Source organism: Aythya marila, assembly GCF_965140915.1.
Source record: "Aythya marila genome assembly, chromosome: 32".
Lineage (NCBI taxonomy): Eukaryota > Metazoa > Chordata > Aves > Anseriformes > Anatidae > Aythya > Aythya marila.
Genome location: NC_139073.1, coordinates 1,224,741 through 1,250,456, shown reverse-complemented (window position 1 = coordinate 1,250,456; position 25,716 = coordinate 1,224,741). Strand labels below are relative to the sequence as shown.

General features: G+C 58.8%; 3 protein-coding genes across 10 annotated transcripts in view; 1 reads left to right on the top strand and 2 right to left on the bottom strand.

Annotated features, from left to right (window-relative positions):
- The window catches only part of MCOLN1 (mucolipin TRP cation channel 1), a 100,329-nt gene extending 79,802 nt beyond the window's left edge, over nt 1–20,527 (bottom strand). Inside the window, exon 1 of the mRNA XM_082781702.1 lies at nt 19,267–20,527. Coding sequence (XP_082637828.1) covers nt 19,267–20,196 — 930 coding nt within the window. The 5' untranslated portion in view covers nt 20,197–20,527. The remainder of the gene's footprint in view (nt 1–19,266) is intronic.
- Nucleotides 542–16,271, top strand: ILF3 (interleukin enhancer binding factor 3). 8 transcript variants are annotated; one of them, XM_082781700.1, is made up of 20 exons: nt 542–697; nt 3,728–3,831; nt 4,165–4,391; nt 4,663–4,843; nt 5,150–5,297; nt 6,667–6,758; nt 7,146–7,241; nt 7,524–7,635; nt 8,140–8,237; nt 8,625–8,736; nt 8,824–8,934; nt 9,254–9,453; nt 9,648–9,818; nt 10,076–10,213; nt 10,321–10,497; nt 10,904–11,054; nt 11,213–11,266; nt 14,488–14,847; nt 15,267–15,386; nt 15,584–16,271. In XM_082781700.1, the coding sequence occupies exons 2-20, from the start codon at nt 3,829–3,831 to the stop codon at nt 15,715–15,717; spliced, it is 2,685 nt and encodes an 894-aa protein (XP_082637826.1). In that variant the 5' UTR covers nt 542–697; nt 3,728–3,828; the 3' UTR covers nt 15,718–16,271. The 8 variants fall into 8 exon arrangements, with proteins under 8 accessions (XP_082637826.1, XP_082637825.1, XP_082637824.1 ...); XM_082781699.1 differs by having other exon boundaries at nt 10,901–11,054; nt 15,267–15,395; XM_082781698.1 differs by having other exon boundaries at nt 8,824–8,952.
- Nucleotides 20,528–23,020: 2,493 nt separating the features above from the next.
- Nucleotides 23,021–25,716, bottom strand: part of QTRT1 (queuine tRNA-ribosyltransferase catalytic subunit 1) — a gene marked incomplete at its 5' end in the record, with an annotated part of 3,185 nt that continues 489 nt past the window's right edge. Inside the window, 9 exon segments of the mRNA XM_082781724.1 lie at nt 23,021–23,184; nt 23,296–23,380; nt 23,479–23,588; nt 23,688–23,763; nt 24,215–24,353; nt 24,608–24,640; nt 24,643–24,722; nt 24,992–25,070; nt 25,159–25,297. Of these exon segments, the coding sequence (XP_082637850.1) occupies nt 23,032–23,184; nt 23,296–23,380; nt 23,479–23,588; nt 23,688–23,763; nt 24,215–24,353; nt 24,608–24,640; nt 24,643–24,722; nt 24,992–25,070; nt 25,159–25,297 (894 nt within the window). The 3' untranslated portion in view covers nt 23,021–23,031.

Sequence of the window (25,716 nt, the reverse complement as noted above, 5' to 3'; positions counted from 1 at the left end):
TGGCTGCGTGCTCCTGACCCGCACCTGGCTTCTGGTGCTGCTTTCAGTGGTTTTTGGGGCTCAGGGAGCCCCAGGACCCCCTCAGGGACTCCAATAACTTTAAGGACCCCCAAGGAGCTTCACAATCACCTCAGGGACCCGCAAGACCCCCTCAGGGGACCCTCACAATAACCTTAGGGACCCCGAAGGAACCCAAAGATCCCCTTAAGGACCCCTGCGATCTCCCCAAGAAGCCCCACGACCCCCTCAGAGACCCCCAAGGACCCCCAAAACCCCCTCAGCGCCCCCCCCTCACTGAGGGGGAGCCCTTCCCGCGCATGCGCACACCGTGAGGGGCGGGGGGGGGAGCGAGTGAGGAGGGGGGAGCAATGTGGGCGGGGCCCGGCGGCGCGCACGCAGCACCGGCGGCGCGCACGCCCCCCCGCCCCCCCCACAAACCTCCCCGCCTTCCCCTCCCATTGGCTGAAGAGCGCCGTGGCGGCGTCACGTGACCCTGCCCCCCCCTCAGCGCGGTTTATTCCCCCCCCTCCCCGCTCCCCCCCTTCCACTCCCGCCGTCGGCGGCGGCGGCGGCGGCGGCTCCGCCCCCCGCGCTGCAGTCGGAGCTGAACCGGGCCGGGCCCAACCGAACCGGGCCCAGCTCCCCCCGGACCGGGCCGGGCCCAGCCTCTCCAGGCCCCCCCCCCCCACCAGGCCCGGTAGGCCCCGAATGGGAGGGAGGAGGAGGAGGAGGAGGAGGAAGAACGGGGGGGGTGGGTCCGGGCCCGGTTGGGGCAGCGGGGGCGGTACCGGGGGGGGGGGCCGGGGGTTGACCTGGCCTCCGCCTCCTTCCTCCTCCTCCTCCTCCTCCTCCTCCTCCTCCTCCCGCCCCGCGCGGCCCCATTGTGCTGGGGAGACAAAATGGCGGCGGGCGGCCGTTGGGCCGGCGGTGAGGAGGGGAGGGGGGAAAAGGGGGGAAAAAAGGGGAGGGGGAGGGCCCGGGGTGGGGGGCGAGGAGGGGGAGACCCCCCCCGGGGGGCTAAAGGGGGGTGGGGAGGAAAGGAGGGGGTGAAGGGGGGGGCGGGGGGCTTTTTCCAGCCCCCCCCCCCTCCCTCCGTGTTCCCGCCGCGCTTTGTTCTCCCCGCGCCTGCAAATGGCGGCGACCCCCGGGGGGGGGGCGGGGGTCACCCCCCAAAGCCCCCCCTTTGTCCCTTAAAGCCCCCCCTTCCCACCTCAGCATCCCCCAATTCCCCCCCCCACACCCCCCCTTCCCCCCCAGCACCCTCCTTTCCCCACCCTCTTCTCCCCTTCACCCCCCCCTTTTTCCCCCTCCCCCCCCCCCCCCAAAGACCCCCCTCATCCCCTTTGGGGACCCCCCCCAGCCCACACACGCCCCCCACCCCAAAACCTCCCCCCCAGTTCCCGTTATCGCCGTCTCCCCCTCTCCAAAGCCGGCTGAAAGCACAAAGGGGGGGGCCAAAATAATCCAGCAACCCCTCCAAAAAAACAAAACAAAACCAAAAAAAAACAACAAAAGAAACCCGTTTCCTACTCAAACTGGGTAAAATGCGGCTCACGGCGTTCAACTTTCCTCCGAACCCCCCCCAGCATCCTTCCCGCGGGCTTTGCTGAACCCCCCCAAATCCCTGCTGTTTTGTGTTTTGTTTTGGTTTTGTTTTTGTTTTTTTTGGGGGGGGGGCGGGGATGAAATTGGGGGTGGGAGTCGTGAGCAGGCGAGGAGCCTTTCGTCGTTTTTTCACCCCAAAAAGCTCTCGGCCCCTAGGAGCGGCGCCAGGGACCGCGCTCGCCTGCGCTTTCTCCCGAGGAGGCGCCGAGCCCAAGATGCTGCCGCCCCCCCCGGCCCCCAGGGGGGGAAAAACAGGGCTGGGGGCGTCCCTGATACGAGATAAGACCCGCGACAACGTCCCCAGGCATCGTGGGCAGCACCGGGCTGCTTTATTCGAGCCCTTGGAGCATCTTCTGGCTGCCGAAGCCGCGCCGTGAGCTCGTGGCCCCGCTCCTTTCTCCAAAAAAAACCCCAAAGTTTGAAGAAAATCACCCGTGGGCAGCAGCGGAGCTGAATAAAAACCATCGGAGGTGCAGCCGTCGCGGGACAGGAGCCGATCTCCGCTGTCAGCCCCCTGCAGGTTTGGGATCCTCCCGGCCGCTGCGTTTTGGTGCCCTCAGGCCCAAATTTGTGGCCAGAAGCAGTCCTGGGCGTAAGGGTTTGCAGGAAGAGAATCGGGGAGATTCCCCAGCCGGAGAAATATCTGCGAATGCCACGAAAACCGACAGCAGCTGGAGGCAAGGAGCTTTCCCCATTCCGCCTGGTTTTTGTTCTTTTTTGGGGGTAAATTCCTCAGGTTGGGAGCCCGAGCTCTGGTTGGAAACCGGCCGGCACCGCGGAGCTGCGAGCTCCATCCCAGCCTGGCGTGGCATCGTTAAAATGGCACGGCTCTAATAAAGCACCGAGCGTTGGGGCAGCTAATTAGTCCTGTCCCCTCGTTATTCCGTGTCCTGGATGGTTTGGGGAAGCTCAGCTCCGTCGGCGTGGAGTTCGTGGTGGATTCGTGGGCAGCTTCCAGCAGGGAAAAGGGGGGAAAAAAAAGGAAAAGCGAGCCTCGTCGGGTGTCATTTTGAGGGAAAGCTGCTGGAAATGTGGACAGAGGCGAGGTTTAGCAGCGGTTTCGGGGCCTGGATTTACAGAACGGTTCCCACGTGGGCCCGGCGGAGGAGCAGGATTGTTCGGGATCGCATCGCCCCCAGTAAATCGGGGGCTTTCAGGAAGAATTTGGGAGGTGCAGCCCAATTAACGACCACTAATTGAGCAGCTGCCGCGCTCCGAAGCTGCTCCAGGACGGCATTTGGGAGCTGCTCACGTCCGAAGGCGACCTGGGGAAGCTTTCTCCCCACGCAAGGAGTGCTCGGTCCTGCAGGACGCGGCTGGTTCTCGCCTGGAAGGCGCCGGACAGGGGATGGGAGCGCTTCTTTTACCAAAAATTGTACCAAAAGGAGCCAGCTGCCGCGGCGGGGGCTCAGCCTCTGGGGTTCCAGCTCCCTCTGAAGGAGGTTTCTTGCCCCAAAACGCCCGGACGTCATTTCAGTTCCATCTGAAGAGCTTTACACGGTGTGAACGCTGCCTCGGAGGCTGCTGCTGCTGGGGGATTAAAGGAAGGGAAGAGCCGGAGCCACGCAGCCGCCGAATTCCTCACGTCCACCGGGCTGGGAACCCAGCTTGGGTCCTGCGGAGCCTCCAAATGAATTTGGGGTCAAAAAAAGCAGGATGCGGCAACGGGATTTTCACAAGCAGCCTCTCACCAGGCTGGGCAGTCACCAGGTGACAGCAACCTTGTGGAGTTAGACGAGTTTATAGACAAATTAAGTCAGAAACCGTTAATTTTCCCACTGCAAGACGCTGCTGAGCGCGTCAGTGCTTCGTCTTCGTTGCTTCACTCTAGAAATCCACGTGGAAGCTTTGCAAAAACCCACCTTTAATGGGAAAAAGGTGGGGCTTTGGGGTGCGAGGAGCCGAAATAGCATCCTTAGGGCCGCCTCGGTTGCTGCCAGGGGTCCTGCTCAGGCCCCAGGAGCAGAAATCCTTGGGAGCAGGGAGCTCGGGGTCCTGCGGCTCTCAGCCACCTCCCTGCTGCCCGTGGTGATCGCTGCCGGCTCCCCCGGAGCTCGGAGAGGTCGTGAGGCCTGACAGTCCCGCTAATTACCCTTTGCTAATTGGCTTTTCCTCTTTCCAGGTGACCAAAAAGTGTGGTACCGCTACGGGCGAATCTAAACGAGCGCGGTGGGGACGGCCCCGCGGGGACGGCAGCGCTCGGACGGACACTTGGAAGCAAAAATGGTAAGGGAAGAGTTGAAAAAATGGGAAGAATTCACATCTTTTAGAGAAAAACCTCCGGGTTTGGCCTGGCACTGAACCCTGGGGGTCTTTAAAAGGCGTTTAGACGTTGAGCTTGGTGACAGGGTTTGGCGGAGGGCTGTTTAGGGTTAGGGTTGGGTTGGGTGGTCCCGGGGGTCTCCTCCAACCCAAATAATTTTGGGGTTGGGCTGGGTGATATCGGAGGTCTCCTCTAACCCATATGATTCTGGGGTTGGGCTGGGTGGTCTCGGGGCTCTCCTCCAACCCAAATGATTCCGGGATGATTCTGGACACCCCCTCTCCTTGCCCTCGCAGCGACCAATGCGTATCTTTGTGAATGACGACCGCCACGTGATGGCGAAGCACTCGGCCGTCTACCCCACGCAGGAGGAGCTGGAGGCGGTTCAGAACATGGTGTCCCACACCGAGCGCGCCCTCAAAGCCGTCTCCGACTGGATCGATGAGCAGGAGAAAGTCGGTGGGGAGCAGCCCGAGGCGGAGGCCATGGAGACAGCGGCTGAGGAGGAGAACAAAGAAGGAGGGTGAGGCATCGGGCGGGCTTGGGTTCGTCGAAACGATCCTGCTGGAGCTGGGGAAGACCCCGTTTCCCTTGGTTTGGGGGTTAATTTGGGGGCTGATGTGGTACTGAGTGATTTTTTTCCTGCCCGGGTGCGGTGATGCTGCACCAGGGCTCGTGCATCCCGTTGGAGCTCCGCAGAGCGATCCCTGAGCTCCAGCTGAGCTCTTGTGCTTGGCTGCAGCCAATTTTCTGCTTTTTGGGGCCGCTGCCATCGTGTTGTGTCCTTTTTGCAGGGATCAGAAGGCCACGGAGCAGCTGACCAGGACCCTCCGTGGCGTGATGCGTGTGGGGCTTGTGGCCAAAGGCCTCTTACTCAAGGGGGACTTGGACCTGGAGCTAGTTCTGCTCTGCAAGGATAAGCCCACGTCGGATCTCCTGGAGAAAGTGGCCGACAATCTTGGCGTACAGCTTGCTGTGAGTAAGGTCCTTGTGTTTGTGCGTGTTGCAGGGAGCAGAACGAGCAAAAAAAGTCTTAAATAGATTAAAAAAAAAATAAGACACCCGGCGCCACGCCTGTGTTGAGGTGCCTTGGGAACGTGTTCTTGGTTAGACTTCAGCCTTGTTCTGGAATCACTTTCTCAATGAGCGTTGTTTCATGAGCTGAAATGTCCTGTGCACGCCTCGTGCTGTTTTTTGGTTTGGTTTCCCTCGGAAAAAGGTGTTCCAAAGCACTCAAAACCAGGAGTGAGGCGAGCACTCAGCGCTCCCCTTCTGTTGCAGGCTATAACCGAAGACAAATACGAAATAATCCAGTCCGTTGGTGATGCTGCCATTGTAATTAAGAACACAAAAGAGCCTCCGTTGACGCTGACCATCCACTTGACGTCGCCCGTAGTCAGAGAAGAAATGGAAAAACAGTTAGCTGGAGGTAGGGGAGACTGGAAACGGCCAGCAGGCGCTCTGGAAACGTTGCTGTCGCTAATTGGTTGTTAGAGCGTGCTCTTCAGTTTCATCCAAAGTGGCAAAAACGATTTCTGTGCAAATTCCAAACTCCTCGAGACAGCCCTAACCTCGTGAGATCGTGGTTATGGTTTATTTGGACCGAGTTTTCTGAAACTGAGAAGCACCTTTCCGATGGTATTTTGTTCCTTTTTTATTTTTGTTTTTATTTTGTCCTTTTTCCTTCGGCCTTTAGTTCACTAATATGTAATACTGTTGGATTAATCGTTTTTTTTTTGTATCTAGCCATGTAAGTGGCCTGCACAGTGACGTAAAAAAAAATATATATAAATGGATACATTTAAAAAAAAAAAAAAAAAAAAAAAAAAGATTGAAGGCTTCTCGTGAAATGACTTGCATGTAAATGAGACCGGATGCTCTGAGCAGTTTGTGTTGCAGCAAGAATGATAGGTGCTCGGGGTCTCCTTGCTTGGCTGTTTGACCAGCTCAAGTTCAGAACTCCAGGAAGTGATGCAGAGTTTTGGATAAAGTTAGCCTCTCCATTTGGCCCCAAATTTCTCTCGGAGTCAGAATCCACGGGCGTTTTTGCACCCGAGTGGGCTCGCCGTGGCCGGTCCTGCACCGCAGGCGTTGCTCTGTTCCATCCGCACACCTCCAACGCTCGCTCCGTGCACTAGCCTTATCTAAAACCCTGGTCGTGGGCAACTTTGAGCTCTAAACAAAAAACCTTATCTTCAGTTTTGCTGCAGCACAGACTGGGAAATATTCTTGTGCTCTCTTGACTGTCTTTGGTTTTGATATCTGACCTCGTCTACCAAGCCTTCTAGTTTGTCAATTTTAGGGACGCTGGACCTTTGACCAACAGGACGCTCTCTGTCACGGGTTGGGGCCGGGGCAGTCAGGCCTTATGGGCGGAGGGGGTTCCCTTGATCCTAGCAAAGCTCTTCCCCCCGCTCCTCCACTAAAGCTGCGCTCAGAGCGGGGTCTTTATCAAATTCCCCTCCGCTGCCTGCCACGGGCCTCGCACGCCGCGACTCCGCTGGAGCCGTGAAGGATCTCGGTCCTCTCCCGCAGGGCGTTCTGCCCCAATCTTTCCTCTCGGACCAGATTTCAGCCCGTCCCCGATCATTAAACCTCCCCCCACGCCTCTGCAGTCTTAATTTCTAAGCGAGGCTGAGAGGCGAGCGTACTGCAGACCCCCCCAGCCAGGTCAAGGAGCGAGAGCACGATCATTTGGGAGCCTCAGCTGCCCGTAGGGAGCTGCCTCATCCCCTCTCCACCTGACAGAACCCCCTTGGTCAAACTGTGCCTTGTCTTCTTATTCCATCCACGAATAGAAACGCTATCAGTCAACGACTCCCCGGACGTTCTGGACAGGCAGAAATGCCTTGCTGCCTTGGCGTCACTGCGACACGCCAAGTGGTTCCAGGTTTGCATTTTGTTCTTATATTTGTCTTTAAGTAGAGAATTTGTAAAAACCTTTTAACGGGCTAACTGTTTTTTTTATTATTTTTTTATTTTTTTTACTTAAAATACGTTAACGTTAGACGTGCTGAACTTAGCGCCTGTCACCGGTACAGCTGCTAAAGAAGCACTTAAGCAAATTAAACATTGGACAGGAACCTTTGTTAACGAGTAGATGCCTAGCTGCTGCTTTGTGTTAAGAGTAATGTCGCCTTCGTACACTCCAGTTGTAAAATTGCCACGTGGATTACTGTTTACCCTTGACAAAGTAGCACTGCCAAAGTTAATGTCTGCGAACCCGCAGTTCGGGGGTTTCTATTGAATGTGTGTCTGCTTCTGATTCCTCTTCTAGGCCAGGGCGAACGGGCTGAAGTCGTGCGTCATAGTCATACGCGTGTTGAGAGATCTGTGTACTCGGGTTCCTACCTGGGCACCGCTGAGAGGATGGGTAATTGTCCCCTTTGTTTGTTCGGGGTTTTGGGGACTGCTCCTCCGAACCCGTGCCCGGCTCCCTTTGGCCCGCACGCGTTCCGTTTCCAGAAGCGAGCCGTAAGGATGGAAATTCCTGGTTTTTTGGTCCCTTGAAAGCCACCTGCCAGCTTTCCACGCCGTGAATCCTTTTGGTTTTCAGTCTGCGCTGTGAATTTGTAGCAGCTCCTGGAGTTGCGGCGAGCGTAGCGTGCCGCGCCAGCCCCTGCTCCTCTCACTGCCCCCCCAAAATCTCTTCCAGCCTCTGGAGCTGCTGTGTGAGAAGTCGATCGGGACCGCCAACAGACCCATGGGCGCCGGGGAGGCTCTGAGGAGGGTTCTGGAGTGCCTCGCCTCGGGAATCGTGATGCCAGGTTAGGTGGTTCTCTGCATTTCCATTTCAAAGGGACACCGAAAAAATAAAAATAAAAATAAAAAACCAAAAAACGAACGCGGTTGAAGCTTTGACGCGCTGTTGTGTTGCCTGGTGTTTGAGACATCGGCTGCTTTCCGTGCAGACAGCTTAGACTCGAAGCTCAGAAAGCCCCCGGCGTGCGTGGGTACTGCTGTACCCTGCTGCTGCTCAGGGCACGTGTGTTCGAAGCTACGGACCCATGACGTTAAACCCCGCAGAGGGAGCTACTGGTTCCCACCAGTGTAAAAACCCGGTTCTCCGAGTGCTTCGTGACCAGTTTCCCCGATAATTGTACCCGTAAAATAGTCCAGGCGAGTTTCAGAATGTTGGACAGTGGATGGATCATGTCAGTCGGTGTTCTTCGAGAGATGAGTGTTGATTGATGCCAAGGGAATACTTAGTTTAGTTTCTTTAGAAACACCAGGATAATTCTCTGCATATCTTCCTTGTTTCCTGCCTTCAGATGGTTCTGGTATTTATGATCCTTGTGAAAAAGAAGCCACTGATGCTATTGGGCATCTAGACAGACAACAAAGGGAAGATATCACACAGAGTGCTCAGGTATAGTTTTGACTACAGATGTTACAAAAACTTACTCAGTTCAACTGACTCTGAACTTCCATATTGGTTAATGGTAGTTTAGTAACCTCACGGAGGTTGGTGTTAACTTTTTTAACGACCTAGCCAAGTAAAAGAACTCCAAATGGGTCCCACGCCAATAAGGAATTTGTAGCTCGGCCAACCAGAAGCAAAGTATCAGGTTTTAAATAGTGACTTGCTACCATGACCCGTCTTTTGGGCTGAACCTCAAAATTCAGAGAGTCCTATTTAAACTGATGAGGAATTTTGTGTAGGGGTGGGTAGAATGGTCCTGTCTGAAACTGTGCAGTGAACAGAGATGGCTGGGGCAACTCGTGCGTCCCAGTAACATGCGTTTCATCTTTCTAGCACGCTCTGAGACTTGCTGCTTTTGGCCAGCTTCACAAAGTCTTGGGGATGGATCCCCTACCTTCCAAAATGCCCAAGAAACCAAAGAACGAGAACCCTGTTGACTATACTGGTAGGTAATAAGAGAAATAAAAGAAATGACGCCGTGTTTGTGAGGCTCCTGCCGCAGTGCTTAGCTCTTCTCTTACGGTTTCCACAGTCCAAATTCCTCCCAGTACAACGTACGCTGTCACTCCAATGAAGCGTCCCATGGAGGAGGATGGAGAGGAGAAATCTCCGAGCAAAAAGAAAAAGAAGATTCAGAAAAAAGGTATTGAGTTAACAAGAGGTAGGTACAAAGGGCTTCCCGAAAGCTGTTCTCAGGCTAAGCTGGGTGTGGGGGGGGGCAGGTTTCAGAAGAGCTCTTGCCAGTGTTTGGTCTTGAGCGATGCCGTACGCGGGGGCTGTAGGGCGTGTGAATTTAGGAAATAAAGAGGGAAAAAGGAAACTTGGCTGCTGTCAGATTTTTACTTGGTGTAGCTTAAGTGCTCACGAGGTCGGAACTGATAGATCGGAGCTTGCTGTCTGAAATCAGTGAGGCTTCTTCTGAAGAGATGACAAACATCTGCAAAATCTGTTTTTCTGTCCAGAGGAGAAACTTGAACCTCCCCAGGCCATGAATGCACTGATGAAACTAAACCAGCTAAAGCCTGGGCTCCAGTACAAACTCGTGTCTCAAACTGGTCCTGTTCATGCTCCCATCTTCACGATGTCGGTGGAAATTGATGGCAGCACCTTTGAGGCATCAGGACCTTCCAAAAAGACAGCCAAATTGCACGTGGCGGTGAAGGTAAGAGCCGTGTGTGGAAATCCCTGCTGCAGGGCTCTCCTTCAAGGCAGCCTGGCTGGGAAAAGCCCGGCGCTCAATTAACAAAGAGAGTCTTGAGCAACCTTCTTGATTTTTACCCCAAAAATGCGTAGGGCACGTGAGAGCCGGGGGTGAGCGCACTGCAGTAATCCCTTCTCCCGCTTTCCTTACCCTAGGTGTTGCAAGATATGGGTTTACCCACAGGAGTGGAAGGCAAAGAATCTGGAAAAGGAGATGAATCAGCCGAGGAGACGGAACAGAAACCTGTCGTTGTTGCTCCTCCTCCTGTAGTGGAGACGGTTTCTACGCCCAGCGCTGCTTCTCCTCCTGCAGATCAGACCTCAGAGGTGAGCACAGCCCAGCAGGGCGAAACGCCGCTGGGATTCCCCGGGGTGATGGCAGGGGACATCCCAAAAAGCACCTTTAGCTACCTGCATGGAGCTCAGTCAGCAGCACAAAACAATTTGAGGGGGAAAGGCATCAGGTGAGCTTCTTCCAGTCCTGTCCCCCTCTGACGTGGTCCAGAGCAGGCGTTTTGGGAGCAATTCCTAGTGCTTTAGTGACGAAGCCTTGAGAAAACCAAGCCCTGCCTCTCTGCTTGCAGAATGTGAAACAACAGGGACCAATTCTGACCAAGCACGGCAAGAACCCCGTGATGGAGCTGAACGAGAAGAGGCGCGGGCTGAAGTACGAGCTGATCTCCGAAACGGGTGGCAGCCACGACAAGCGCTTCGTGATGGAGGTGAGGCCCCTTCCCTGTCCTCTCCCTGCGCTTCCATCCCACCTGGGTCACCCCTACCCAGTTCCTGCCCTCTGCCTTCACACGCCACCATTTAATTCCTTCCCAAGGTGGAGGTTGACGGGCAGAAATTCCAAGGAGCCGGCTCGAATAAAAAGGTAGCGAAAGCCTACGCCGCTCTGGCTGCGCTGGAGAAGCTGTTCCCAGATGCTCCCGTTGCCATTGAGCAAAATAAGAAGAAAAGAGCCCCTCTGCCCGCCAGGGGAGGACCCAAGTTTGCAGTAAAAGTAAGTAAATTCAGCGCCTTTGTGTAACGCAACTGCCGGTTCTCTCCTACCTCTGTCTCCTGATGAATGGTGTTAATCTCTATCAGCAGGAGAGAGAATAAAATGTCTTGAGAGAAACCAGGATCTGCTCACGGGATTAGGGAGCAGAAATCCTGCTGGGTTCCCCCAGAAACCAAGGATCTGCTCACAGGATTAGAGAGCAGAAATCACACTGGGTTCCCCGAGAAACCAAGGATTTGCTCATGGCCATGGGATTAGGGAGCAGAAATCCTGCTGGGTTCCTGCAGAAACCAAGGATCTGCTCATGGGATTAGGGAGCAGAAATCCCACCGGGTTCCCCACCCTGGGACGTGGAACACGGGGGCCATCCTCATATTAACGATCCTCTCTTTCCCCCCTCCAGCAGCACAACCCGGGTTTCGGGATGGGCGGCCCCATGCACAACGACGTGCCCCCGCCGCCCAACATGCGGGGTCGCGGCAGAGGCGGCAACATCCGCGGCCGGGGCCGGGGCCGGGGCGGCTTCGGCGGCAACCACGGCGGCTACATGAACGCAGGTGAGATGCCGAGCACCTCCTCCTCCCTGCTGCACCCCCCCGGCACCGAGCAGCTCCCCAGCTCCTCCAGCACTCGCTGCTCTGACCCCCGGCGCGATGAAAATTGAAGTTTTGGTGCCCCCGATTTCGCTGTGTTTAAGCTCTGTGTTCCCGTTCAGGTGCTGGGTACGGAAGCTACGGTTACGGAGGGAATTCGGCCACGGCGGGCTACAGTAAGTGCTCCTCTCTTTCATTTTTGGTACCCGTCAGTCCTGCTGGGGGCGTGGAGCTTGAGCGGGGGCGCGATGTGCGGTGACGCGCTCGTGCTGAAGCCGTCGGCAAAGGGTTCTCTTTTTTGAGTGGGAACGAACCCAAAACGGCCTCGGTGCTGGCGTGAAAGTGCAAACCCGAATCCTGGTGACTTCACCTTTCCTCTAAGCCTGTGAATATTTTAAATTTCTCTGCTTTAAGCCATGCGAAGCGACCAGCCACACTTTTGAATGTGATTTTCCTGAAAACGCACGGCGATTGGTCTTGAGGAGAAGCCTTCATTGGGGGGTGACAGGAGCAGAGAAATCTAAAACATGACTTTCAAATGTGGCGCATTTTGCCCTCTTCAAAAGAGTTCTAATTTTTTTTCTCTGCTCTGTCTCCCCCTTTTGTAGGTGACTTTTTCACAGACTGCTACGGCTATCATGATTTTGGGTCTTCCTAGATCATCTAAAAGTATTGCACACAAAAAAAAAAAAAAAACAAACAGCTTTTTACTCCAATTTTCTCGAACTCCAAAACCCAAAGTGTTCGTGCCGTGTCCCCGTGCTTCACTGGGTTTCTCAACAGTGGCTTTTCACCGCAGCTTGTCTGAAACACTCTTAGCCTGCAGAACTTAAGACAGTGGCAGTTTTTATTGTGATTTGCCTTTGAACTTGGTCGTATCGATGTCCACCACAGGGGGATCTAACCATCCGAGAAGGTTTTTTTTGTGCCCTCGGCACAAATGGCAAAGCCAGCTCTGTTCAGCGTAAAGGCAAAAAGCCCATCCTTGCTTTTTATGGAAAGCATTACTTTATTTTTAAGAAAACAGATACCGAAGCGTTTTAATCGACCTTCGTCTTAATTTACAGCAGGTTTTGTACAAAATTTGAGCCTTTTAAATAAATCCCAGGAACTGGGTCCGTGCCTCTTGATACTGGGAAGACTTTTCAACATCTCTGAACCTAGTACAGCCCAGCTTGCTGAGCATGCCAAGTGGTGACTTTGTCCGTGGAATCGTGTGTGCTAAAAAACAAATTAATCCTACATCCTCTGTAACACGCTGGTGGGTTAACGCTGAGGGACGTGGTTTATTTTTTATTTTATTTTTTTTTTTGTGGCTGGTAGCTAGTGTACTTTCAAAGGTATTGTAATTGTGCTTCCAGTACTGATCCAATAAATATCGGGGCGGTCGGAGCTAGCGCCGACACATCAGCCTTTCACTCCTGGACATGCATGGATTCACTCGTGCCGTGACCGTGGGCTGTCCTGAGCCAAGCATAAAGGGCCTAAAGCACCCCGGGGCCTCTGCGAGGTGTTGGTGCTACCTGGGGATTCAATTCACTGGAATTAGGAACCGCAGGAAATCTGCCACGGGCCAGTCTCTGGCGGTTTCCAAGTGCTCGGTCCTTTATTCTTGCTGCAGTGCTTGTTTTACCGCTGTATTTTATTTTATTTTTGTTTGTTTGTCACTGTTTTTAGCTGCAAAGCCTGCACCGGGGCGTTGGTTTGGCTTGTGGGGCTCAGCAACATCTGAGTTAACTCAGTAACGAAACCAGTGAAATAAAAGCAAAGCGAAACAAAAAAACCTCTCAGCCACGAAGCACCAGCTGACAAATTCAAAAGTCCGAGGTTTTTAGCAGATTATTTTCAAAAATGGTAATAACAGTGCATGCCCTCTATCCTTTTTTTAAAAAGCTGTTTAAAATAATGACTTTTTATACCAGGGAATAGCTCCTGTCCTGAACCAAGTGAAAAACTGCCATTTTTTTAAGCAAATACCTGGTGAAGTAACCGCTTGGGCAGCGGCTGTTTTTATTCCTTAGCTTTGATGTAGGGGAAGGCAAAAGCGATTGGCTGCCGAACGGCACCAAAATTCATAGTTAAATGCGAGGTGTTGATAGCAAACTCTGCGATTTCCAGAAATTTTGGCTCCTTAATGGGGAGGGACTGACCTCCAGCAGCCGCAGCTCGGATTTTAAGCTCTTAGCCCTTGCTCCGGAGACGTCCCTGCAGCCTTCCCACGGGTCTTTGGACCAAATCCCGGGGTTTTAACACCAGGGATGGAGCGAGGGATCTCGGCACCGAGCTGTTTTTTGCCGTGGCTGTGGCAGCGCTGGCTGGAGAGGAGCTCCCTGGCACAACCTTGCCCCCACAGCACCGAGCCCAGGGCTGCGGAGGAACCCTTGGGAGGCTCCAGGGATAGCTGGAGCCCTGAGGAATGAAAGCCAGGTGCCTCGAAGCTCTTCACAACACGACCCCGTCACCAATTTGGGGAGCAAACTCCGATTTCACCTTCGGGAGTTGTTCCCGTTGGGTAACGTGGAACTGCAGAGGGCGCAGGACCGGGCTCCTCGGGCCTTTTTTTAGCTCAATTCTCACCCTCTGCGTTTGGCAGGAGGTGCTAGCGAAACCTCTCCTCCTCAGAGGCTGGTACGGACACCGGTGCAGGTTTTTAGTTAGATTCTAGTGGCTTTTCTTCCTCGAAAACGATTGGTTTTGGATACGGCGAGTCCGACTGTAGCGTAATCCTCGGCCGGAGCCCCGCGCGAGGAGCCCCACGCATCAGGAGGGCAGGACGAGGACTGCTCGGTGCTCGAGAGCTTGCCTGTAGTACTGATAAATAAAGGAGAAAAAAAAAAAAAAAAAACACCCACTCGTGGCTGCGCTGTTGCATCCAGGCTTCCTGCAATATTTGGGGGCATTCCGAGGTTTTTTGGGCGACCCGGGCTCCGAGGTCGTGGCGTGGTGCCCGACGCTGGGGGCGAGGTCTCCCCCTTCCTCTCCCCCTCGGGTTGTTGCTGCTCATCCTGCACCTAACCCCTTTTTGGGGCCGGGGGCGTGCTAATTGCTCGTTAGGGGAACGAGTTTCCTCCCTGTCCCCGCGTCTCCGCGCTGGAGGCTGAGCATCAGCTGCTGCCGGCGGCCGGCTTGGCTCCAGGAGCGCCAGACCTTCAACCGTTTTGGAGCTTTTTAAGTCAAAAACCGTTAATTATCTTAACGTGCGTGAAAGGAACGGCCGTGCCCCGGAGCCTGGGGGCTGTGCTGGGGTGAGAGCCGGACGCCGACGTCCTCCAGGGAGCCTCTGGGCTTGCGTGGAGCATCCCCGAGCTGCTCCCGAGCCCTTCCCGGGCCTGAAACCCGCCGGTGCCCTCCCGAGCAGCGTGGCGGGGCCGGGGTTGACGTTTTTCTCTCTTTTTAGGCCAATTCTACAGCAACGGTGGCCACTCCAACTCGGGGAGCGGCGGCGGAGGCGGCGGCTCCTCGGGATACGGCTCCTACTACCAGGGCGGCGACAACTACAACTCGCCCGTGCCCCCCAAGCACGGGGGCAAGAAGCAGCAGCACGGGGGGCAGCAAAAACCCTCCTACGGCTCGGGCTACCAGTCCCACCAGGGCCAGCAGCAGCAGTCCTACAACCAAAACCAGTACAGCAACTACGGCCCGCCGCAAGGCAAGCAGAAAGGCTACAACCACGGCCAAGGCAACTACTCCTCCTACTCCAACTCCTACAACTCGCCGGGCGGCGGGGGCTCCGACTACAACTACGAGAGCAAATTCAGTGAGTGGTGCTCGTTTCTTTGGGGGGAGGGAGCTGGGGAGGGGATAAAACCACAAAAAAGATGCTCCAACCCTTCGGTCCCATCCGCTGGGCGCACAGGAGCGACTTGGCAGGCTCCAAGAGCTCTGGTTTGGGTCATTTTGCTGGTAAATTGGTTCAAGTCATGGTCAGGGTGCTCGCTGCTCCGTCCTGAGAGGCTGCTGCTGCCTTTTGGGGGGCACACGGGGAACCATGGGGGTGGCTTGGGACAACCAGGCGGGTGTACGCTTGGATCCCCAAGGGGCAACCGTCCCTTTGGCTACTGATAGTCAACGGGATGGCTACTGGGAGCAGCTGGGATGGCCACTGGGAGCAGGTAGGATCGCTGGGTGCCCTGCAGGAGGAGCTGCAGCCCGCGCTCAGCCCCGGCTCCCTTCCAGGTTACGGCAACAGCGGCCGCGGCGGCGGAGGGAACAACTACTCCGGAGGTGCCTCGTACAACACTGGCTCACACGGGGGCTATGGGGGAGGATCTGGGGGCGGAGGGTCCTCGTACCAAGGTAAGCAAGGTCAGTACAAAACGCTTCCCCACGGCTCTTTCCCTTTTGGGGCTCTTTTTTTCTTTTTTTTTTCGGGGTTGTTTCCTTTTCGGGGCACGGGGGCAGGTCCCAAAATCCCACCCCCGCAGCACTGGAGGAGCTCCAGCGTTACAGCCCGACCCTCAGCAACCTCCTTTCTCTCTCCCCTCCCTCCACAGGTGGATATTCCTCGCAGTCCAACTACAACTCCCCGGGCTCCGGCCAAAATTACAGCGGCCCCCCCAGCTCCTACCAGGCGTCCCAAGGCGGCTACGGCAGAAACGATCACAGCATGAACTACCAGTACAGATAAAGCAGCCCCTTCCTCCGCGGGCGTGGGGCTTTGTTACCTCCTGCACTCGCGCTCCCTTTGAATATTCAGTTTTATGGCCTCACAGTAAACATGTAACCCCCCCCCCTTTCCTCCCTTTCCCCCCCCGTTTCCATGTTGCAGTGCTCTTTGTGATACCGGTCACTAATGGTTGAGTACCTGTAATTCCATACTTAGCTGTATTTTGGGCATCTATGTATTTAATGGTTTGTTAGTTGCCATTACAACTTTGTCTGAATAGGGTTTTTGAGTTACTACAAGTTTTCAGTATCCTTTTTCTATTTAAAAAGTGGCGTTGACGTGTTACCACAGTATGGCTTTAAATAGATAAGGGATATGTCATCTGTTAATGCTTTCGTGAAGTGAGTTAAACGAGCTTTCTGTATTTTAATGCTTTAGTGTTTCAGTTTTATAAGTGAAGATTTTATTTTAAAAACCGGTGGGACAGAGTGGGTTTTGTATGCCTGAATTGTTCAGGCAGTACACCTGGATTAAGCTGAATGTAGACAAATAAACACAAACTCTTGATGGCTTTGTCTCCGAGCGCCTGCTTTTACCTCGCCAGCTCCTGCAGCGGCCCCTGGGCTCTGTCGAACCCAGATGGAGGTTTTTTTCCCCCAAACCCAGCTCTGTTTTTGGGGTTTTGGTTCCCACGTTCCCCTTGGCACGGCGGCTGCAGGTTTGGGCTCCCATCCACGCCCCGATTTCGGTCCCCGCAGGGGTTTGATGGCATCTGCCAAATGTCAAGAGGCACCGGGGCGTGAAGAACGAGCCTGGGGCAGGGCTGGATTACGGGGAATAAACCACCAGCCTGAATTTACTGCCCCGAATCCCTGCCAAAAATGCCGCCAGCTCCCTGCCAGAGCTGTCACGGCGCGGTGACACCGAGCGGCTTCGGGGACAGCCACGTGCCGGCCAGCCCACGTGGGACGGGGAGTTTGAGGACAAAGAGGGGATTTTCCCCCTTGTTCCGGGTTCAAGGGGAGAGCTTTGGGGCAATAACGCCTGGGGCTGTGCGCCACCAGGCACTTCCCGGTACGTGCAGACCTCGCCGCTCCTGGAGCTAACAGCAGCGGGATGTAAAAAAAAAATAAACAAAACAACAGGAAAGGAGAGCGAAAAGGCAATAAAAAAGGGCTGTGGTTTCAGCCAGGTGAAGGCGCAGCGCTGCTTCCTCGGGGTGAGGCCGTGGGCAGAGCGACGGCGTGGGGACGGGGCGGCTGCTGCTCCCCAGGGGGGCCGGGGGGGTCCCCAAAATGCATCCAGCCAGGGGTGGGAACCAGCCCCGAAATTTGGGGTGGAAAAGGGGATTTGGAGGAGCGTTCCTGGTGCCTCCAGCACCTCCTCCTCCTCCTCCTCCTCGTGCTTTTTTCCCCTGGCTCGGTGCCACCCGCTCGGTCCAAAACCAACAGCACCGGCTCCTTCGCCTGGGTGCGGGGGGGGGCAGGGGCAAACTCTGCCAGGTCCACCTGCGCCATCCTCCCCTTCATTAGCTCACCTAATAATTACCCCAGCCGGGAGCCTAATTACCTAACGAACCTAAGGACCGGCCCGGGGAGGGAGGTGCCCAAACCCGTGGCCCCTTCGGGGAGGTTTTGGCCCCGTCCCGCTCGCCTGTTTGCCAACCCTCCCCGCGCTATCGCGGCCTCCCGAAACAGGGCCCGGCCGTGCCCCACGGCTGCCCCACGGCTGCCCCACGGCCCCCCCACGGCCACCCCCCTCCACGCTTGTTTGAGCCTGTCGTGGTTCCGCTCGAGTGGGCAGCCGAGCTCCACCACAGCCGCTCTCTCACTCCCCCTCCTCAAAGAGGAATGGGGAGAAAATATGTGAAAAGGGCTCAAGGATTGAGATAAGGACGAGAAAATCACGCAATAATTATTGTAACGGGCAAAACAGACTCGGCATAAGGAGATAGTAAGATTTATTGCCTACAACTAACAAGCGAGAGAAGTGAGAAAACAAAGGAAAAAAAAACAAAAGCACCTTCCCCCCCCATCCACCCTTTTCCACCTCCTCCCCCCGAGCGGCGCAGGGGAACGGGGAATGGGGGTTATGGTCAGTCTACAGCACTTCTTCTCTGCCGCTCCTTCTCGGTCACTCTCGTCCCCTGTGCTGTGGGGTCCCACCCACGGGATGCAGTCCTTGATGAACTGATCCGGCGTGGGCTTCCCACAGGCAGCAGCTCTTTCAGAACTGCTCCAGATATGGGTCCGTAGCACGGGGTCCATCCCTCAGGAGAAAACTGCTCCAACCTGGCTCCCCCACGGGCAGCAGCTCCTGCCAGGTCACCTGCTCCTGCGTGGGCTCCTCTCCACGGGCTACAGGTCCGGCCCGGAATCTGCTCCGGCAGGGGTCTTCCACAGGCGGCAGCCTCCGTCGGTGCAGGGCCACCTGCTCCACCGTGGTCTCCTCCACGGGCTGCAGCGTGGAGCCCTGCTCCACCGTGGTACTCCATGGGCTGCAGGGGGACATCCTGCTTCACCATGGTCCTCACCACAGGCCGCAGGGGACTTCTGCTCCGGCGCCTGGAGCACCTCTCCCCCTCCTTCTACACTGACCTTGGTGCAAGGCTGTTCTCCCACTCCCTTGACTCTCCCGGCTGCTGTGTGGCGCAGCGTTTTTTCCCTGTCTTAAATATGCTCTCACAGAGGCGCAAACAACATCACTTATTGGCTCGGATCTGGAAAACAATGGGGCCCTTCCCAAACATGGGGCAGCTTCTAGATCTTTCTCACAGAAACCACCCCTATGGCTCCCTGCTACCAAAACCTTGCCACGTAAACCCACTACAGAGCCCCAGCTATGTCAACACCTTGAGCAAACGGGGGCCGGGGCGGCGACGGCCGTGCCAGGAGTGTGATGAGAGCAGGGTGGGGGGGGGCAGAGTCCCCGGGGGGGGCTGGGGGGAGAGGTTGGGGGCAGCCGTGGATGGAGCGGCCCCAGTGGGGGGCTCCCAACCCCATCGAGGTGCCCCCAGACCCATTATGGTGCCCTCAGCCCCACTGTGACTCCCCCCGCCCCATTGCAGCACTCTCAACCCCATCACTGAGGTGCCCCCAGCCCCATTACGGTGCCCCCAGCCCCGTTACGGTGCCCCGAGCAGCGAGGAGGCGTTGGGCAGGCTCGGTCCGGCCGGCTCAGCTGCAGCCCTTTTATTACAAACAGACCAACAATGGACAAAACAAAGCCATAATTTAAGGGGGGGGGACAGGGTGGGGGCGGCACAGCATTTTGGGCCGCGGGGGTCCCTGGCTCAAGGGCAGACTTGGCTCGGAGGCGAGCACAGTAACGAATGTCGGAGATAACAAAGCGGAGGATCCGGCCCCGGAGACCTGGGCTCCTGCTGCATGGCTCAATTTGGGGAGAAAACCTCCCCGTTAGGGATTTTTTTTGGGGGGGTGGGGAAGCCCCGAGGTTTTTTGAAATGGCCCCGAGCGGCTGCTCGGGTGCCAGACACTGGCCAAAAAGTCGGGGTTGGGGGTGTGCAAAACCTGAGGGGGGGGACACGGCCACCCCTAGGGGGACACATGGAGACGCGGCCGTCCCTAGGGGGGACACGTCACGTTGGCCCCCTGGAAATGGGGCCAGAGGCTGAGCACCTCCTCGGGCTGGTAGTGGTGCACCATGACCAGCCGGGAGAACTTGCACTTGTCGTAGGGCAGCCGGTGCATGTTGAAGACCCCCCAGGGGCTGCTGGTGACACTGAGGCCCAGCGCGTGCAGGCAGACCCCCACGAAGGAGTCCTCCATGTTGAGCAGCGGCAGCGTCTGCGCCACCGCGTACACCTTGGCCGCCAGGTCCCCCGAGAGGACGTAGGCCGGCCCGCCGCAGTAGGGCGGGTAGGTGTCGTTGGGGTAGACCTGGCGGGGCACGTACCACTTGTAGGCCTTGCTGCGCAGCGGCCCCGTGTCGCGGTAGATGTAGCCCGTCATGAAGTCCCTCTTGGGGGGCAGCTGGGGCTGCAGGAGCCGCCCCACCAGGAAGGCCAGGTTGAGGAAGACGTCGCGGTCGGCCTTGAGCACGTAGGCGGCGCCGGGGCAGTGGCGGCTCACCCACTCCATGCCCATCAGCGTCTTGAGCGTCAGGTTGTTGTAGGTGTCCAAGAAGTCCTGCTGCAGGATGTCGCGGTGCAGGGCGCTCTCCTCCTCCAGCACCCGCCGCAGCGGGGCCCCGAACACCGGGTGGACGCCGGTGAGGAAGAGCCGCAGGATGGAGACGCCGGGCACCGAGCTCTCGTTGCCCCAGGTCTGCCGGATGGCCGCCCTGCCCGCCGTGTCCGCCGGCTCCGTGGCCACCAGCAGCACCAGGAAGGGCGCCCGCTCCCGGCACTTGTGGGGCTCGTTGAGGAGGAAGCGGTAGGGGTAGGGGTAGGGGGGCTGCAGCGGGTGGCGGCTGGGGGGGGGCGGCTTGGCCGTGGCCTTGACTGACGATGATGATGACGACGATGATGACGCTCGCCATTGGAAGGCCGCCATGTTGATGGCTCCAGGGCCATCAGGTCTACCATGACTACCAAGTCTACCAGGGCCACCAGGTCTACCTTGACTACCAGGTCTACCAAGCACACCATTGGGTCCACCGGGTCCATCGGGTGCGTTGGGTGCACCGGGTCCGTCGGGTCCTTGGGGTCCGTCGAGGGGCTCCCCGGAGAGGCGCCGCTGCACCCGCACCCCCAGCAGCGCCAGCGACAGCAGGGCGGGCAGCAGCAGCAGCGCGCACGGCGGCTGCGGGCACCTCATCGTCATACGGCTGCCGGGGGGGGGACGGGGAGGGGCGGGCGGGGGTCCCAGTGGTGGTGGGGAAGGGTCCTGGAGGGAGGGGGAGGAGAAACAACGGCTTGGACGCGATGCCTCGGCCACCGGCGGGTTTGAGCGTCGCGCGGCCAAGGGATCGCCCCTCGCCCCCCAGCCCCTCACCACCCAAAAATTTGTCCCTCGCCCACCCTAAAATTTGCCCCTCGCCCCCATCTCCCCACCCCTTGCCCCCCAGCCCCTCGCCCACCCAAAAACTCACCCCTCGCCCACTCAAAGGCTCACCCCTCACCCCTCATCCCCTCATCCCCTCGCCCCCAGCCCCTCTGGGACCCCCTCGTTCTGCCCCCTCCCCGTCCCCGTCCCCTCACCCCGGCCTCCCTGGAGCTCTGTCGCCTGCGGGGCCGAGCGCTGATAAGCGGCGCCGGCGGTGATAAGGGGGCCCCGTGGGAGGGGGCCCGGCACAGGCACGGCCCCGGGGGCTGCCGTGGACCCTGCCCCGGCCCTGTCCCCACCCCGTATCTCCAGCTCTGTCCCCAGCCCTGTGCTCTGTCCCCTGTCCCCATCCCCATATCCCCAGCCCTATATCTCCGTCCCTGTCCCCATGTCCCCATCCCCATATCCTCACCCCATATTCCCAGTCCTATATCCCTGTCCCTGTCCCCACCCCATACCCCTATCCCCATGTCCCCACCCCAAATCCCCACCCCATATCCCCAGCTCTGTCCCCAGCCCCATATCTCCAGCCCCACATCGCCCTCCCTGTCCCCATCCCCAACCCCAACCCCATATCCCCCCATCCCCATCCCCATCCCTATTCCCATCCCCGTTCTTGTCCCCATATCCCCCCGTCCCCATAGCCCCGTCCCCCTGCCCCCCAGCCCCGTTCCCGTCCCTGCCCCCCATTACCCCATTGGGGTCAGGGTCCACTGGGGGCACCCCCATGGGGCCGGCCCCACTGGGGCTGGGCTGGGGCGAAGGTCGGGGGCCAGGAAAGTCACAGGGGGGTCAGGGGGTTCACAGGGGGTTCACGGGGGGGTCATGGGGTTAAGGGGGTTCACTGGGGGCAGGAATGGGGCTGGGGGGGTGACGAGGGGCTCGGCCCTGCCCTGGGGCCCCGAGGAGCAGCTCCCAGCCCTGCCCAGTTTGTCCCAGTTCACCCCCAGGGCTTCAGCCGTACCCAGTCCTCCCAGTCCTCCCAGTTCACCCAGTTCACCCCCCCCTCCACCCCGGGGTGCAGCTCCCAGCCCTTCCCATTTCACCCCAGTTTCTCCCAGGGCTCCTTGTGCTGCAGTTTCTGGCCCTGCCCAGTTCACCCCAGTTCACATTGAGGTGCAGCACTCAGCCCAGTTTGTCCCAGTCCTTCCCAGTTCCAGCTGGATGTTGCTCCCTGCCCTGCCTGACAACCCCCAGTTCTCCCAGTTCCCTCAGGGGTGCAGCTCCTGAGCCTTACCAGTCTGTCCCAGTCCTCCCAGTTCACTCCCAGCTACAACTCCCAGTCCTGCCCGTTCCATCCCAGTCACAGCTCCCAGCCCTGACCAGTCTGTCCCAGTGCTCCCAGTTCATTCCAGGTACAGCTCCCAGTCCTCCCAGTTCACCCCAGGTGCAGCTCCCAGCGCTCCCAGTTCATCTCCCAGTCCTCCCAGTGCTCACCTGCGGTGCCGCTGTCGGTGTGGCCGCGGTGCCGGCAGCGGCCCCGACGTGTCCCGGGGGTGACGCAGCCGAGGCCGCCCCCCCCCCCCCACCCCACCCCCTGCACAAACTTCCTCGGGCGCCCCGGGGTGACGCACGGCGGGGTGGGGGGGGGACGAGGGGGGCAATGGGATCCGGCTTGGGATCCGCTGGGATCGGGGCTGGGGGGGGGATCTGGGGGGGGGATTTGGGGGGGAGATTTGGGGTCTGGGGGAGCTGAAGGGGGGAATTTGGGGTCGGGGGGGGTCTGGGGGGGGTGGATTTGGGGTCTGGAGGAGCTGAGGGGGGGGAATCTGGGTTTTGGGGGGTATCAGGGATCTGGGGGGGGGAATCTGAGGTTTGGGACAGGATCTGGGGGGGGGGGGGCTCTGGGCTGGGGTCCTGGGGGCAGACTCGGGGGGGGCACCGGGTGCTGGGGGGCACTGGGGACCCCGTCCTGGTGGGACCCTATTGGGGGGGGGGTCTTCCCCCTTCCAACCTTCACAGTCCCCAATCACCCCCTCAAAAGAAGTGCCCGGCTATGCAGGGGGGGGGTCACAAGGTCACCATCCCCACCACCACCCAGGTGTGACCCCCCCAGATTCGTGTGTGCCCCCCCAGACCCACTTGTGCCCCCCCCAAGCCATTTGTGCCCCCCCTAGACTCACTTGTGTCCCCCTCAGACCCATTATCTGTCCCCCCCAGACCCATTTATGCCCCCCCGGACCATTTACGCCCCCCCCCAACCCCTTTATACCCCCCAAAACCCATTGAAAAAAAAACACAACCACACTCCAAATACAAAAAAACACACAAAACCCATACAAAACACCCCAAAAATCCGGAATAAAAGCGGGGGGGGGGCGCAGCCCCCTCACTCCAGCATGATGCCGGCAGCCTCCAGCGCGTGCCGGGCCCAGGGGGGGCAGCGCTCGGGGCCCCCATAGCGGGCGCGGACGAAATCCCGCACGAAGTCGGGGAAGCGCTGCCCCACGATGCTGTCCCGCATGGCCCGCATCAGCTCGAGCTGGAAGAGAAAAAAGAAGTTTTTTTGTGGTTTTTTAATTTCTGGGGGGGTTAAGGACCCCCCCCGTGTCGTTTCGACCTTCCCCGTTTTCGCCCTTTTTGGCCCCAAAACCTGGTAGGCGATGTTGTGCACGGTGAGGTGGTGCAGGGCGGCCGGGTCGCTGCGCAGCAGGGCGTGCAGGTAGGCACGGCTGTGCCTGCGTGGGACACAATTTTGGGGAGGGGGGGGTCACTGTGTGGCCCCTCCCCACACCCCAAAAAATCCCCCCCACCCCCCCAAAAAAATCAAGCCCACCGTCGGCAGGTGGGGCAGCCGCAGCGCTCGTCGATGGGGCGGAAATCCTTGGCGAACTGCTGGCTCTTCAGCTGCAGCGACCCCCAGGGCACCAGCGCCGAGCCGAAACGCTGCGGGGACACCGAGGGGGGGGCACGGGGTGGGGAGGGGTCCCAGGGACCCCCCCCAAGTGTAAAAGGTTCCTCATCCCCCCCCCCTTTGCTCCTTACCGCCGTCCGTGTGGGGAAGACGCAGTCGAACATGTCGCAGCCCAGCGCCACGCACACCACCAGGTCGGTGGCGTAGCTGCAGGGGGAGAGGGGCTGAGAGAGCCCCCACAGCCTGCCCCACGGCCCGCCCCATGGATCCTGCCCCATGGATCCTGCCCCAGGGGTCCTGCCCCAGGGGTCCCATCCCACATCCTGCCCCACGGATCCTACCCCACGGATCCTGCCCCCATAGATCCCGCCACGAACCCTGACCCACATCCCGCCCCACACATCCTGACCCACATCCTGCCCTACATCCTGGTCCACAGATCCCGCCCCACGGATCCTGACCCACATCCTGCCCCACAGATCCCACCCCACAGATCCCACCCATGGATCCCATGCCCCTGATCCTGCCCCACGGATCCTGCCCCACCAATCCCACCCCAGATTCTGCCCCACAGATCCCACCCCATGGATCCCACACCCCAGATCCTGCCCCACAGATCCCGCCCCACATCCCCTGCCCCACATCGCCCCCCGCCTACCCCACGCCCATGAGGTAGCGGGGTTTGTCGGGGGGCAGGAGGTCGGTGCAGAGCTTCACCATGCGCCAGAACTGCTCCTTCTCCTCGCCGCCGCTCAGCCCGCCGATGGCGAAGCCGGGGACGTCGCGGCGCGTCATCTCTGGGGGGGGCAGCGTGTGGGGCTGGGGCAGCGTGTGGGGCTGGGGGGGCAGGATGTGGGGCTGGGGGTGAGGGGAATGGGGGGCAGAATATGGGCCTGGGGGGCAGGATGTGGGGCAGGGGAAGAAGGGAAATTGGGGGGCAGAATGGGGGCTGGGGGGCAAACGGTGAGGGGGGGGCAGATGGGGAATGGGAGGGGGGGAAACGGGGCCTGGGGGGGGTAAATGGGGCCCGGGGGGGGGTCTCGGTCCCCACCTTCCAGGCAGCGCCTGCGCAGGGCGGGGTCGAGCCCCCCTGGATGATGGCGAAGAGGCTCTGCTGAGAGGGGCGCTGGTGGGCGGCGATGCAGCGATCCAGCCAGCGGATAGACCTGGGGGGGGGGGCAAAATTTAGGGCTGGGGGGGCACACCGGGACCTGGGGAGATCCTGGGGGGGATTTGGGGTGTTTTTTTGGGGGGGAGGGGCCTAATTTAAGGCTGGGGGGGGCACACCAGGACCTGGGGGAGGTCCTGGGGGGGATTTGGGGTTTTTATTGGGGGGGGGGGACACCTAATTTAGGGCTGGGGGGGGGCACACCAGGACCTGGGGGAGGTCCTGGGGGGGATTTGTTTTTTTTTTTTGGGGGGGGGGGGGGGGGACCTGTGCATGGCCTCCTCGACGCGTGGCCCCGTGGTGGTGCTGCTGACCACATCGTCCAGCTGCATGATGATATCAGCACCTATGGGGGGGGTCAGGAGGGGGTCGGGGGGGTCAGAGGACCCCCCCCCAAAAAAATATCTGCCCCCCCCCCAGCCCCGAGGGCTCACCCAGCGCGTTCTGGATGTGGACGGAGCGCTCGGGGCTCAGCAGGAGCTCGGCGCCGCCGTAGGGGGACAGGAAGCGAACCCCCCCCTCCGTCACCTCCGAGAGAGCCGCCAGGGAAACCATCTGGAAACCGCCGCTGTCCTGGGGGGGGGGACACAAAAAAAAATTAGGGGGGGGGGGACAAAAAAAATTGGAGGGTAACCAAAAAAAAATGATGTGTGGGAGTCCCAAAATATGGTGGATGGGGGGGGGGAAGGGATGGGGGGGGTAATTGGGGGGGGGGGGTCTTGAAGGGGGGTCTCTAAATGCTGGGGGGGGGTCCTCAAGTTCTGGGGGGGGTCCCCAAATCCTGGGGGGGGTAAAGGGGGAGCTGGGGGGCTTCTGGGAGGGGGGGTTAATGGGGAGGGGGGGTGAATTGGGGGGCATTGGGGGTCCGGGGGGGTCTCTAAATGCTGGGGGGGGTCTCAAGTTCTGGGGGGGGTCCCCAAGTTTGGGGGGGGGGTTCTTAAGTCCTGGGGGGGTAAGGGGGGGGCTGGGGGGCTTCTGGGAGGGGGTTAATG

Bases quoted from the DNA above. Each gene is read 5' to 3' on its own strand.
- ILF3 (XM_082781694.1), top strand. The intron at 9,819-10,075 runs GTGAGCACAGCC...CTCTGCTTGCAG, and splicing joins CTGCAGATCAGACCTCAGAG to AATGTGAAACAACAGGGACC. The intron at 11,267-14,487 runs GTAAGTGCTCCT...CTCTCTTTTTAG, and splicing joins TTCGGCCACGGCGGGCTACA to GCCAATTCTACAGCAACGGT.